At 39.2% G+C, this 14,740-nt stretch overlaps 1 protein-coding gene across 7 annotated transcripts in view; it reads left to right on the top strand.

Moving 5' to 3' along the window:
- Nucleotides 1-14,740, top strand: part of GPLD1 (glycosylphosphatidylinositol specific phospholipase D1) — a 49,701-nt gene that overhangs the window by 1,262 nt on the left and 33,699 nt on the right. For 5 of the 7 annotated variants that reach the window (XM_057698063.1, XM_057698064.1, XM_057698062.1 and 2 more), the window contains 3 exons: nucleotides 1,720-1,775; nucleotides 11,216-11,294; nucleotides 14,292-14,389. In XM_057698063.1, coding sequence (XP_057554046.1) covers nucleotides 1,720-1,775; nucleotides 11,216-11,294; nucleotides 14,292-14,389 — 233 coding nt within the window. The remainder of the gene's footprint in view (nucleotides 1-1,719; nucleotides 1,776-11,215; nucleotides 11,295-14,291; nucleotides 14,390-14,740) is intronic. The other 2 variants (XM_057698066.1, XM_057698067.1) reach the window with 1 other exon arrangement.

Below are 14,740 nucleotides of genomic sequence, written 5' to 3'. Positions count from 1 at the left end.
AATAACAATATTTTATAGTTATGCTACTTCCAGAGGGTTCAAAGCAGAACAAGATTACAAATAAAATACGAAAATTTATCAATGCAAAACAGACCTAGAATATTGAGCTCAGCTGGGCAAGAACTATATAATCACAGAATTTTATAATTTGAAAGGACACTAGAAGTCACTGAGCCCAGTTCCTTTATTTCACAGCAGAGGAAATTAATCCCAGGGAGCTTTCACAGCTCACTTGTTAGTGACCTGGTCTAGAATTACACATCCTGACAGATGGTCCAGTGTTCTTTCCATTAAACATCTATTGCTAACAGGGAGTCAGGAGACAGTGGAAAAGGGAATTGGACCTAGGTTCTAGTACCAGCTCTGCTATAAACTACATGGGTGACTCTACGCAAGTCACTTTCTCTCTTCTGCGAAAGGAGGGGGCTGAACTTCTTAATGAATTCTATCTTGCACATCTAAGTTCTATGAAAATGAAATTGCTGAAATTATAGCAGTGGGCCAAAGAGGAACAAAGTGGGAATATTCAAGTTTTTAATCTTTAGAGTTTAAAAATTAGTGAGACATATGAAATCTAAAAGTTTTTAAATCAGATAATTGCTTGCATTTCTTCAGTAGGTGTGAAACAAAGGTCCTAATAATATGTTAATATAAATCTAATATATGCTAAATATAAAACATGTAATAAATAATAACATGTTTATGTGGACATAATTGGAGGCAACTCCTAATCTGCACTGAATATTTTTATATAAAAGGAGATTAAAACATTAACACTTATTTGCTAATAATTTAGATGATTTCATAAATACCTTGGTTCTTGTTTTCCTTTTTTATATGGGTCCTGTGTGGAAGGTTGACATTTATGTGAGTTAATTAAGAGTTGGCCTCGTTCAGTGGTTTGGGTCTGTAAATCACTGGAATCCTATATACAGGTTATTTGTGTGGGCTGTGACCTTGTCTCTCTTATGTGTAAATGCTGATAATATGGTAGTGGCTATATATTTGTTGTATGAATTAAAAAATGGGATGTGATTTCCAATAGAAATAAGGTATCACCTTTATCTCTTCACAAGGAGTGTCGTCTCCCTATTGATTCTAAGGAGAGTCAGGGTGTGGGTGTGTGTATCTTATGGGTGTGGGCATGTGGGTGGAGCAGGTGGCTTTTTGAGCCTTTTTTTTTTTTTCTTCTATAGTAGTCCAGTGATGAGAAAACATTTGAGGGGCATTGATTCAATCCATGGTTTAAGCTCTATATTGTATCTCCTACTTGGGTTTATCTACCCCAGTGGGTTGTTGAAGCAAAGTGTGAAGACAACTTGTTTCTTGAGTTCCTGCCATGCGCCAGCCACAAGCTCATCACTTAGCATTTGTTTTCTGTGATTCTCTCCACAAACCTGTAAGGTGGATGTTATTTACTTAATTTTACATAGGCGGGAACTGAGGCCTGGAGAGGTTGGGTAACTTATTCAAGGTCACAAGAGCTAGTTAAGCAGAAACTTTACATTGTGCAATTTCGATTTGTATTATAACAATATAAATATTGTTTGAATCTAATTATGGCTAATGAAAATTACTAGTACAAACTTAACTTTCATTTTCCACTTCCTTGATGATTACAACCACAAAATTATATATTTTCCTTTTAAAAGGATCTCTAGGAAGTTCTATTTTCAGTTATAGTTGAATTTAATTGATTTATGTATTTATTTCTCTCAGGACACAGAGCTCTGGAGTTTCTCCACCTTCAGGATGGGAGCATTAACTACAAAGAGGTAAGAAGTTTGACTTTGTTTTTCTTTTATTCCTTGGGCATTAACTTCCTCTTGCAGGTGACAAACAAAGGTCCTAACAGATATTGAAATAATAATTTTAAGAGTCATTTTTATGTCTTTATAAAACATTAATATTCGGGGTTAAAGGCATATGTCTCCTAGCACAATGTGAACATGTAATAATTTAAATAATATTGAGATTTTAATTATATGAATGATAGTTTGAAAAATATTTGAAAGCATTTAAATTTACATCTTGTTTTTTTATTTTTATTTTTTAATTTTATTTTTGGCTGCGTTGGGTCTTCATTGCTGTGTGCGGGCTTTCTCTAGTTGCGGCGAGCAGGGGCTACTCTTCGTTGCGGTGCTCGGGCTCCTCAGTGCAGTGGCTTCTCTTGCTGCGGAGCACAGGCTCTAGGCAAGTGGGCTTCAGTAGTTGCAGCACGTGGGCTCAGTAGTTGTGGCTCAAGGGCTCTAGAGCACAGGCTCAGCAGCTGTGGCACAAGGGTTTAGTTGCTCCATGGCATGTGGGATCTTCCCGGACCAGGGCTCTAACCTGTGTCTCCTGCATTGGTAGGTGGATCGTTAACCACTGCACCACTAGGGAAGTCCCAAATCTTATTTGTTCTTATAAAGAAAGGTTATACCTAAGATGAGCCATTTATTTTCCACTTCTTATCTCTGCGTGTTATATAAAAATTGCATCACCGTGAGAAGAAGGAAATATTTATTGAGAAGTGTGCCTTGAAATAACCCTCCGACTTCTCTGCCTCCTGTATTTTTGGCAGGACTAGCTGATGGTTCACCTTTACCCATCCTCAAACTAGTTGAAGCCATTCTGGCCCGATACACTGCTTCTATAGCTAAATACAACTTTGTGACAAAGATGGTTCTTAAATATTACCTTTGAGAGAAGTGGTTAAATTCGCTTATGACATCAGAATTGGATCAAATTATTTACCAGTGAATCTTGACAATCCAATATGGAAAGCAGGATAAGTAAAATAACTGAAATCTAACATCCTCTGTAAACCACTTTCAGTCATTAGTTTCAACTTCCTTTTTCACCAATTTGACAGGCTCTCTAGGGAAAAAAACAGCATTTATATTTGGTTGTCATCTTCATTGACCCTGATAAAGTCAGCAGGAAAGAGGAGAAGCAAGAATCTGTCTAATTCATGGTATGAACAATCAGTTCTGAGTGTGTGCGGTGATTTTTCCAGCAGAGACATTCAAGCTTGTATCGCTAAGTTAAAACATGTTAAATGGACACACATCCTTCCCCTCAGCATTGGGCCTAAGCCAAATACTGATGTCATCATTGAAAATGGCTGACTGCCCAGAGGAAGCATACCTCCCCCTTTCAATTTATGAAGACAGATAGGGATTGCTTCACCTTTCATCATGTTTTCAAAAAAACCCCTTTTTAAAGATTGGTGATCTATTTTGTATCCCCATATGTGGGAATCTTTGGAGTTTCTCTTTCTCCCTACTAAACCCTGCTCTTTGGTGACTGCTGGACTCATTGGTCCAGTTTGGTGAAAGGATACAGAGGGAGGTTACCCGAAGGATGCTAGACAGACCTTCACAGGCTGGCGGTACCTCAGCAAGCCCTGCACATTTGGGGTCTGAGTTTTGTTGGTTCTGGGATTATCTTTTATTGATACATCTGGCGGTGACTGCATTTTAACGACTTTGATTTTCCCTAATTAAGTTAATAAGAGACTAATGCATAAGGCTGAGAAAACCAGCTTACTAATTTATAAGAACTGTAAGAACCAAGCATACCTGACATCAGTGGTCATTAGTGCCCAGATCTGACTCTCTTTCTACAAGAATAAACAGAAGGTGGTGTGTTAACCAGGAAATCAGAGCAATGGTATTTGGTTAGTTGCTGTCCTCTCTTTGCTCTGCTCCTCTGTCGCTGCCCATAGAATAGAATTCATTTTTTTCTGATTATAAAACTAATAGAAACTATTGAAAAAAAATCTTAGAGATAACCAATGTTAACATTTTGCTTTAAATCATGCCAGACATTTTCTCTGCGTTTATTAGCACTCTCTTTTTTTACAGTTACAAATTATTTTGTAAACTTGCCCTTTTTTGTCATTTACTATATCAGAGATATAGTCATATATCTGTTCATGTCCATATCAGTAGAGCTCTTCAGAATAATTTTTAATATTTATTTATTTTTGGCTGCATAGGGTCTTCTTTGCTGCACGCAGGCTCTTTATTGCAGCATGTGGGCTCCGCAGCACATGGGCTCTGTAGTTTGAGGGAGGAGGGCTCTCTAGTTGAGGCACACAGGCTCAGTAGCTGCAGCACTCGGGCTTAGTTGCCCCATGGCATGTAAGATCTTAGTTCCCCGGGATCTTATTTCCTGGACCAGGGATCGAACCTGCATCCTCTGCAGTGGGAGGAGGATTCTTAACCACTGGACCACCAGGGAAGTCCCAGAGATCTTAAGAAATCTTAAACAATCACCTTTTTATATTGAAATGATTTAAAATTGATAGTAAAGTTGAAAAAATTAGGCAAATAATTCCTGTATGCCTTTTACCCAATTTCCCCAATTGTTGATAACTTATCCTATTTGCCTTTTGAGCCTCTGTGTACATACTGATTTTCCCCTGAGCCATTTGAGAGTTGGTTGCTGACGTGGTGCTTGTTACCCTTCAACACACGCTTGAGTACAGTAGTTCCCCTTGTCCTCAGGGGATGTATCCCAAGACCCTCAGTGGATGCCTGAAACCGTGGATAGTACCAAACCTCATATATACTGTATTTTCCTATACAGAAGTACATACTTATGATAAAGCTTAATTTATGAATTAGGCACAGTAAGAGAAACAACGACTAATAAAAGAACAATTATAACAATATACTGTACAAAAAATTATGTGAATATGGTCTTTCTATCAAAATATCTCTTGTATAAATTTAATGTCTTTTCCATTTTATCTAAGCACTTAATCACACACTGTGGCTGTAACTTTTATAGTTTGAGGTGCAGCAGCAAAACTAGCACAAATTTCCTTATCTTCCTTCACAATTTCATGGCTAGAAGGTTCATTCTTACTGTACAGTAGTTCTTACTGTATATCTTGCAAACTTCTCATACACTTCTTTCTTTCCTTATTAAATCTACAGCATTCACCTTTTCACTTACAGGAAGCACTTTACAGCTTCTCTTCTGTGTCTCCAAATTGCCAGCATCACTACTCTTGTGCTTTAGGGCCATTATTGACTAAGATAAGAGCTACTTGAACACAAGCACTGTGCTACCTGGATAGAAGATCTGATAATGGAGACTAATGGGCAGGATATACTGGACAAAGGGATGATTCATGTTCTGGGCAGACAGAGCAGGATGGCTCGAGATTTCATCATGATACACAGAATGGTGCCCAATTTTAAAATTATGAATTTTTTATTTCTGGAATTTTTTCATTTAATATTTTTTTATTTTTATTTTTTTAATTTTTTTAATTTTTATTTTTTTTATTTTTTTGGGGGGGGGTACACCAGGTTCAATCATCTGTTTTTATACACATATCCCCGTATTCCCTCCCTTCCTTGACTCCCCCCCCCTCGAGTCCCCTCCACCCTCCCCGCCCCAGTCCTCTAAGGCATCTTCCTCATTTAATATTTTGGAACCACGGGTAACTGAAACCAAGGAAAGCAAAACCATGGATAAGGAGGGACTATGTTTCCTGAAAACAAGGACACTATATACATATATGTATAACTACTATATATATCTATATAACTATAATAATCACAATCAGGAAATCAACAATGAAATAACACTATCAGGACTTCCCTGGTGGCTCAGTGGTTAAGAATCCGCCTGCCAAGGCAGAGGACACGGATTCAAGCCCTGGTCTGGGAAGATCCCACATGCTGCAGAGCAACTAAGCCTGTGTGTCACAACTACTGAGCCCATGTGCTGCAACTACTGAAGCCCGCATGCCTAGAGCCCATGCTTCACAATAAGAGAAGCCACTGCACTGAGAAGCCTGAGCACTGCAATGAAGAGTAACCCCTGCTTTCTGCAACTAGAGGAAGCCTGCTCACAGCAATGAACACCCAATACAGCAAATAAATAAATAAATATATTATTTAAAAAAAGAAAGGAATAACACTATCACCCAACCCTCAGGCTCTTACAAGTTTTGCCAGTTGTCTCAATATACTTTATGGTTCCAGGACCAATACAGGAGATGTTTAGTTGTCTCTGGTCTTCTCCAACCTAGGACAGTTCCTCATGCCTACCTTGTCTTTATTGTCCTCAAGAGCTTGAAAAAGTACAGTCCAGTAGCTCTGTAGAATTCACTTTCATTTGGTTTTTGTCTGATGGTTCCTCATGATTAGATTCTCCTGCAGGTTATTTTTGGGCAGAAATATTATAGACCATTGAAGTTATGCTATATTCTTCTTGTGTTTTACCAGCAGGCACATGATGTCAACATGTACTATTTCTGATAATGTTAACTTTTATTTCAGCTATTGTATTTTTCAGTTCCATAATTTCTGTTCAGTTCTTTATCTCTTCTACTTCTTTGAGAGACTTTTTGTTTGTTTGTTTCAACTGTGTTTGTAATTGTTCACTGAAGCATTTTTATGATGGCTGCTTTAATGTACTTGTCAGATAATTCAAAAAATTCCTTCATCTCAGTGTTGGCATCTACTGATTATCTCTTTTCATTCCTTTTGACATCATTCTAGTTCTTGGTGTGATGAGTGATCTTTGATTGAAACCTTGACATTTTAGGTATTAGGTTATGAGACTCTGGATCTTATTAAACTTTCTGTTTTAGTTGTCTTCTTCTGATACAACTCAGGTCAGGGGACACTGCCTCCTAACTGCCAACTGGGGTTAGAATTCAAGGTTTCCCACTGGGCCTCCCCTAATGCCTCCCTGGCCAAGAGGGGTAGGAGTGTCTAATTGCCACTCATCACCATAGCCTCCCCTGATGTCAGAGGGCAGAGGTGGCCTCTTATTGCTGGGTAGAGGTGGACATCCTCATCTCCCCTGGGCTGCTTCTGACACACACACACACACCCCTAATGGGGTGGGGGAGAGATTCCTTGTTACTGCCAGTTGGGATTGAATGCCTAGGCTCTCCTCCTGGTCTCACTGACGCCAAAGGGAAGGGATAGGGGGCAGGATGACAGGGATGAAAGTCCTAGCTCCCTCCTTAGCCTTCTCTGATGCCACTGCCATGGGGAAGCAGGGTTACCTTATTGCAGCCTGGTGAGGGGGCATGTCTAGGCTCCCCACTAGACCTTAGCTGGTGGTGAGGAAGGGTGGGGCCACAGTTTTTTCTATGGTGTTTACCTGGAGTAGAGAGGTTATCGTGTGGAAATTCTCTGTCTTGCTAGGCTCTCCCTTTCCTAGTTCTGTGGCTCTGTTTTGTTATGTCTACACCCATTGGAGTTTCTAGGTGGCTGGCTTTTCCAGTATCCAGCTTAGGATATATGAAGCAAAAAGAAAAATCCACAGAACTCACCAGTGTTATTCTTCAGGTCCTGAGTTTCTTAGCCAGTCTGCATAATTATCTCCACCTTTGAGTCATCTTATATTCGTTTCACATACAATGCCCAGGGTTTCAGTTGTATTTAGCAAGAAGAATAGGGAAAAGTATACCCACTCCATCTTCCTGGAAACAGAAGTCCTATCAATGTTAATTTTATTACTTGGTTAAGATGGTGTCTGCCACATTTTTACGTTGGAAAGTTAATAAATATTTTCTACTTTTTAAATTAATTAGTAAGTAAATCTTTTGTAGAGAGAGATAGTGAGGTAATGTAAATATCCTGTTTCTCATCAAAATTTTTAGCATCCTTTGATTATTCTTGCCTGAAATAATTTTGATGGTTACCAAATTGTTTATCTGATTCCATCATTCCTTGTACACTTATTAGTTGGCATCCTGCTGTAAGGTAGAGCTTTTCTTTATTCCCCATTTATCTATTTCTTTAGATTAGTATACGGTCATGAATTCCTGTTTTATTCAGTGGTTTATATCACGTTACTAACACTGTTTACCTTGATGCTCAAATTGTCCCAGATTTCACTTCGAGTTGGCTTTTGTGTCTGTCTCTCTACCTATTTAAAACCCTGCGTTCACACGAAAACATCCCTAATTCCAATCCATCACTACTATTCCCACTTTCTCAGTGTGCATATATGTAGCTCCTTTCTTCAACAGTGAGAAACCTGGCCGCCATCATCCTCAATATATATTCTTACGCGCTCAGTCTCCTTGTATGCAATCCATTGCCTGACAAATCCCTTCAGCTCTGGAACTGCTAGTTGAATCCCCTTGGCCCAGAAACAAATAGGGGGAAAAAAGTGGGGAAGACTTACATGACCAAAAAAGGATTAATATCCTTAATTGTTCCTGTATTTCATTGAACTTTCTTTAATTATCTCCATATTTGGAAACAGATTCACTTTTATGGTCTCTTATCACTTTTTCATTTTTGCTAATTTAATATATGAAAATGGTATTTTGTTATAGATTTAATTGACATTTAAATTGTTGACAATAGTAATGAGGTTAAATATATTTTCAAGTGTTTATTGACTATTTCTATTGCCTCTTCTGTGAATCGCCTATGTCTTTTGCTCTTTTTTCTTTTAGGATATTAATTTTTTTTAATTTATTTATTTATTGGCTGTGTTGGGTCTTCGTTGCTGCACACAGGCTTTCTCTAGTTGCTGCGAGCAGGGGCTACTCTTCATTGTGGTGCGCAGGCTCCTCATTGTAGTGGTTTCTCTTGTTGTGGAGCATGGGCCCCAGGCACGTGGGCTTCAATAGTTGTGGCACATGGGCTCAGTAGTTGTGGCTCACGGGCTCTAGAGCACAGGCTCAGTAGTTGTGGTGCACAGGCTTAGTTGCTCCATGGCATGTGGAATCTTCCCAGGGCAGGGCTCGAACCCGTGTCCCCTGCATTGGCAGGCGGATTCTTTACCACTGTGCCACCTAGGAAGTCCTAGGATATTAATCTTAATGTGAAGAATGGCTTATTTACTAAAGATAGTAGCCTGTCATGTGTCAAATGATTTGCGTGGTTATTTTTCTCTTAAACTTGTTTCTGGTGCTTTTTACCATGCAGAATATTAAAATTTTTGTGTGGTTAAGTGCATCAGTCTTTCATGGCTTCTGCCTGGATGTTTTGCTTAGAAATATCATTCCCGCTCTGAGATTATACAATTATTCACTTAAAATGGGTCTTGTTAATTTCATGGCTGTATTTTTGACATTAAACTCTCTAATTCATCTTGTATTATTTTGGCATAAAGTGTGATAGGGATCAGTGACCTATTGCTCATGTCAATTTCAAGTCATTGTCACCTAGGCTAAGTGTGGATTCCCTGCAAAAACAATACTTATTGCCCTGGGGTTGTGCCAACACAATTGTTGATTACTCTGTCCTTTATTCATCCCTATCATGCATTGCTATGTATGCTTGAGTCTGTTTCTTTACTCTTTATTCTGTTTCATTGATCTGTCTCTTTCGGTTCTGATATCATACCTTTTTAATTTCTATAGCTTAAAAATACATTTCTGTATCTGAAGGCTATATCCTCCTACCGTACTCTTTTTTTCCCTCTAGCAGTTTCCTATTTTTCTGACACCTTTACTTCTAAAATTTTACCTTAGAATTATTTTTCCTTGTTAAATAACACTACATCCCTAGGAGATGCAGATTAAACAAGTCTTAATACATATAAAGTGACCAAAACAGTGGTTGGCAAGGTAAATATTCAATAAAGTTAATTATTACTTTTAAGTGACAAAAGTCCAAATCCAGCTATCTTTAGAAAAAAAAAAAAGGAGACTTTATGGGTTCATGTAACCGATAAGCCTGGGGCAGAGCTGAACCAAGAGGTATAGATGGTGCTCTCTCTCCTAGTGGAAGACACTGCCCATTCAGGACTTAACCTCTAAGTTTAAATTCCCTGAAAAGAAGACATCTTCCCCACAGTTCTAGCTGAGAAGTCATGGGGAAGGTTCTAGCTGAACTAGTTTCCATCAAACATGGATCTCTGAACAAAACACTGTAGTGGGAGTGGATATGCCGGCCTCATATCCCTATGGTCAGCCTCACTGACCAGTATGGTAGTGATTCTGTCTTTAGAAGACTGGGGATGAGACACTGCCTAAAAAGCAAAAACAAAAAGTAGGTGATACTATATTTCCTTATGTTTTAAGTTCTTTGAGGTACTTCTTTGTTGCTTCCATATATAGCCTATGTTATTAGTAAGTCCCTAATGAAAAATTAAAAAGTTGGACTGCCAGACTTTTACTTTGCCCATTGTGTCAGAGTTCACTTGCAGATCATGGAAACCCCTCTGGCTAGCTTATGCTGAGAGGCGCACAAGACCTTGTATTAGGGGATTCAGTGCTGATAAACTGTGAGAGATGGAGGAGAAAGCTCTAAGCTGAGTGTCCTGAAAGGACTCCCAGAACAACACACAGAATTGGCCTGCTAGGGCCACTGTGTAGTCACACAGCCACTGTCCCATTCACTAGCTCCAAGTCCAACTGTCTCCTACATGGTTTGGAAAGTAAGAAGCCACCACCTTGACTGTTGGCCCCGGGGCCTCATCACTTCAGCCACGCTCCTTACTAGCAAAATAGATGCCCTGTACTTTGCCTGTGGTCACCTGGGTGCCCTCTACCTCTGCTGCAGAAAGGCCAAGAACATCTTTGCTGGTTGGAGGAGCGAAAGAGGAAGAAGTGGGCTTCTCGGTAGAGGCTGGGAAATGTCTTCATTTTCTAGACTCTAGCTTGCACCCAGGCACAGCCATAAGGGGGTTGGAATGGGATGGAGTGAGCCAGGCCACCAAGGAAGAACACTGAAAAGAACACTCTACCACCAACTTGTACGTCGTTTTAAAACGGAAAGAATATTTTTAACCCTCCAAAAGGTTATAATCTTAACCTTTGATTTATAAAGGATATATATTACTCTAAAGCACAGGTAGCAACTATAACACATACATCTGTGTGTATATGTATGTCTGTAGTTTTCTCATTTTACTGGCTGTCACTAGATCACTGAAAATTTTACCATAATCCAGTTTTGGGTCAGTGAGATAACCTTGGGGAAATCCTGCTCTACTGGGTGGACAGAAGTGAAAGGAGATAAAATTCATACAGGTGATTTTTGCTACTACTTCATCAGCCTGTCTGTTTTCGGTAGGAAAGAGCCTGGAGTTATATTTGGTAGGGTGCTGTTTGGAGTATTCTTGAGGTTTTATGATTTCTTTATTTATGCCTTCCTTCTTTCACTCCGTCCTTCCATCACCCCCTCCCCACCATCACACTGGTCTAACTCCCCATACCTGGAGACTGACTGGGCCACCTTTTCCCAGGCTGTTGACTCTTGCCCTCTAATCTCTATATTTTCCTACTCCCCAGCTGTTACTTGAACACCGGGATGCGTATCAGGCTGGAAATGTGTTTCCTGACGCATTTTACCCTGGTATCTGCGAAAGAGGTAAGATGAAGATTAATAGACCAAATGATGTCACTTTCCCTTGATTGATAGGAATAGCTAAGACTCAAAAAGTATAAAATAACATGTTATATTTTCCACTCTTGTTGATCAATGACTTAGTTCGGTTGCATTTTCCGTTTAACCAAAACTTACCTGCTAAACATAGAAATTCTGCTTTATTCTAAGCACCCTGACTTGCTTTCCTGTTTCGTGGCAGAAGAGAAAACATTTTGAAAGAAATGAAAAGATTTCCTTGTATGTTGTCCGTGAGCATGTGACCTTGAAAAAGCCACTTCCTTGCTGAGTCTCAGTTTCCACATCTGTAACATAGTAATGCCTATTTAATTGTTATTTAATTAATAGTAATAATTAATGCCTACCTTGCTGCTTTACTGAATTGCTCTTGGCATTAATGCGTGCTATTTTGTCGTCTTATGCAAATGCAAGGTTGTGTTATTAGTAAACTGGGCTTGTGGGTCGTATCAGTCAGGGCCCCAGGAGACATAGAAGATATACTCAAACTCAGTAGTTTGAGGGGAGTTTTATAAGCAGACCATTTAGGAAGGTGTGGACAGGATACAAGAAAATTGCAGGGCTAGTGTTGAGTCAGGGGCACAGCCAGCCCCCTGTGACCCTGCAGAAAGTGAGCTGGGAAAATGAATACCCCACTCTCTCTCCTCCTTTTCTCTGATCTCCTGTTGGTTCTCCCCATTGGCCAAGCTCAACCCATCCCAAGCCAGAGGACAAGTTGAAGCAGGTCACCTCGGAGGAATAGTACAGGAGGGAGAAGGATGGAAAATGGGTCAGCAGGGGGGGTGGGGGTGAGGGACCAGCAAAAGACATCTGGTACATTGGGTCACTGCATAAACCATTTTTGGAGTTTCAGGGTCATCAGCCATTATCTCATTTATTTCTAATGCAGTGATGCCTTTAAAGTCATTGAAATGTTTAAAGCTGCTCACACCTCTAGTTATGATCCCAGATAACTCAGCTTTTGTGTTTCTTATATTTGTTTGTTTTTTTTCTTCCTGTTTCCCTCTTGGTCTGTTAAGTATTCCTTTCTCTATCCTATTTTGCCTAATTGTTGTAATTCTCTAATAATAGGATAACCTATTACTTCTAATTTAGCATTTCCCAAAATGTATTTAGGAGGCTTTAGTGTCTCAATATTTTTAACAGTTCCTTCATTTCTTACACACAAAAAGAAGCAAGTAAAAATGATTTTTTTGTCAATTAAATTTGAGATACTTTTGCTTAACATATGCTGTTTTTAGACAACACCCCCCCCCAAACACAATAATAAAGTTTCTGAGAAGAGTGTAAGAGTAATGCAAACTATCTAGCATTTTCTTTCTTTTCTTTTTTTCCCCAATACATTAGTAGATAAATACCTTCTGACCTGTTGTAAAGATTGGGACCAGTATGTGACTGAAACGAAAAGGTCAGTTGGACCTATAAAACATGTTCTGATTACGTGGAATTTCGAGCAGATTCCTCCTAGATTTTTTGAATTTTTCTAAATCTTACCTTTCTCTCATACGTTTAACAGTTTTTTCCTCTTTGGTGATTCACTTTTATTCCCCCTTCGAAAGGATTTAACTTCCTTAGATAAGTAGTTGCCAAATAAGTCACTTTTTGAACTCATATTTCATCAGTTTACCTTATTAAATTCTATCGTTATGGTAACAAGGACAACTGCCTTAATAAAGAGGATTAGAAACAGACATGGCTGACCCACCATAAACTATAGCACAGCCGTGGGGACCAAGATGCTTGGGCCTAGGCACAGTGGCCTGCTAGCTGCCAGCATCCAGTAGCCCTGGGATGTGGCTTTCTTTTGCTTCCAGTCCATGTGATTTACAGAGGGAACAAAGAGCTTCGGTTTAATCTGGCAATTTGGTTAAATGAAGTTTTGAGCAACTGCTATACTTAATTCTGGATTTTTGTTGTATTTTGTAGAATAGGAATGGTAGGTTTATCTCTAGGAAAACTGTTGGAGAAAACCAAATTACTTAGTTACAACTTCTCTCAAAATCGTTTTCACAGAAACCAGTGATTTAAAACTGGTTAGTAGGTCCTTGTTGTTTGTTTATTTTATATATAATAGTATATATCTGTTAATCCCAAACTCCTAATTTATCCCTCTGCCCCTCCTTCTTTCTCCTTTGATAACCATAATTTTGTTTTCTATGTCTGTGGGTCTATTTCTGTTTTGAAAGTAAGTTCATTTGTGTCAAGCACAGGGAACTATATTTAAGATCTTGTGATAACCTATAACGGAAAAGAATCTGAAAAAGATGTATGTGCATAACCAAATTACTTTGTTGTATATCTGAAGCTAACACAACATTGTAAATCAACTAGATTTCAATTAAACAAAAACTGGTTAGGCTGTTTTTAGTTTAACAACAGGATAAAAAATTTGACCTGAGGGATCTAACTCTGGAGTTTTCCTTTTGATTGCCCCTGCAATCTGTGACACTCTATGAAGAATCCAGCCCCTGAAGTTTTAGAGTAGATGTCAGTTCCTGTCTTTTTCACCCTTTCTGCAGGAATAAAGAGGCATATGGGACACCCCATTTAAAGATATTATAAATTCAAATGCTTGAAAGCCTTTGAAAGTATCTGCATTTGTCTTTTGTGCTGTTAGGGAAGCTGCTTTTTTCTTGTGTGCTGGAAAAGAAGATTGAAAAAAAGAAAAAAAGAAAAAAAAAAAGGAGGGCAATTTATCTCCTTAGCTTTAGGGCACAGGACTTAAACACTTCCAGCTTCTCTGGCAGCCCAGCTGTTTCCGGATGCTATGAGCAGTTAAGGTGCCTTTTTCTTTTGACTAGCCCTTCTGTTCTAGAGGCTTCCTTGGAACATTGACTCAGGAAACTAGGAGGCTTGGAGGGAAGGCGAAGGGATGCAGCAACACAGCAGGTGGTGGTGAAGGATGCAGTTGAGAATCTTCAACTTTTTAAGAAGGAATTCTGAGGGTTGCTTTTGTCTTGTTAGGACAATTCCATGAGGTGTCTGAGCGCACTCACTGGACTCCATTTCTTAATGCAAGCGTTCACTATATTCGGGAGAACTATCCCCTGCCCTGGGATAAGGTAGGCACAGCCTCTAACCCTGAAAATATTCAGTTCCTGCCAAATACTATGTTTGCGCCTACATTAACCCCGTTTCTAACCCCCACCCCCACCCTAGACTCTGTGAGGGCTACTCACCATTGTGCCTTCAGTGCCAAACACAGCATGTGGGACATAGTAGATGGTAGTTAATACTTGAATAAATGATGGCTTTGTTTTCTTTTATTTATTTATTTGAAATTTACACCTTCAATTTTATTTGCAATAAATGATGTTTTTAAACTTCGGGGTATGTCACTTGGTCGTTTTGCTCCAATGGTAAATTAATCAGAAAGCAGTTCCAAGGCATTTGAAAAACATCTCCAAAAGTCC

The sequence above is a fragment of the Hippopotamus amphibius genome, chromosome 11 (assembly GCF_030028045.1).
Source record: "Hippopotamus amphibius kiboko isolate mHipAmp2 chromosome 11, mHipAmp2.hap2, whole genome shotgun sequence".
Lineage (NCBI taxonomy): Eukaryota > Metazoa > Chordata > Mammalia > Artiodactyla > Hippopotamidae > Hippopotamus > Hippopotamus amphibius.
This window is presented reverse-complemented; position numbering and strand designations above follow the sequence as displayed.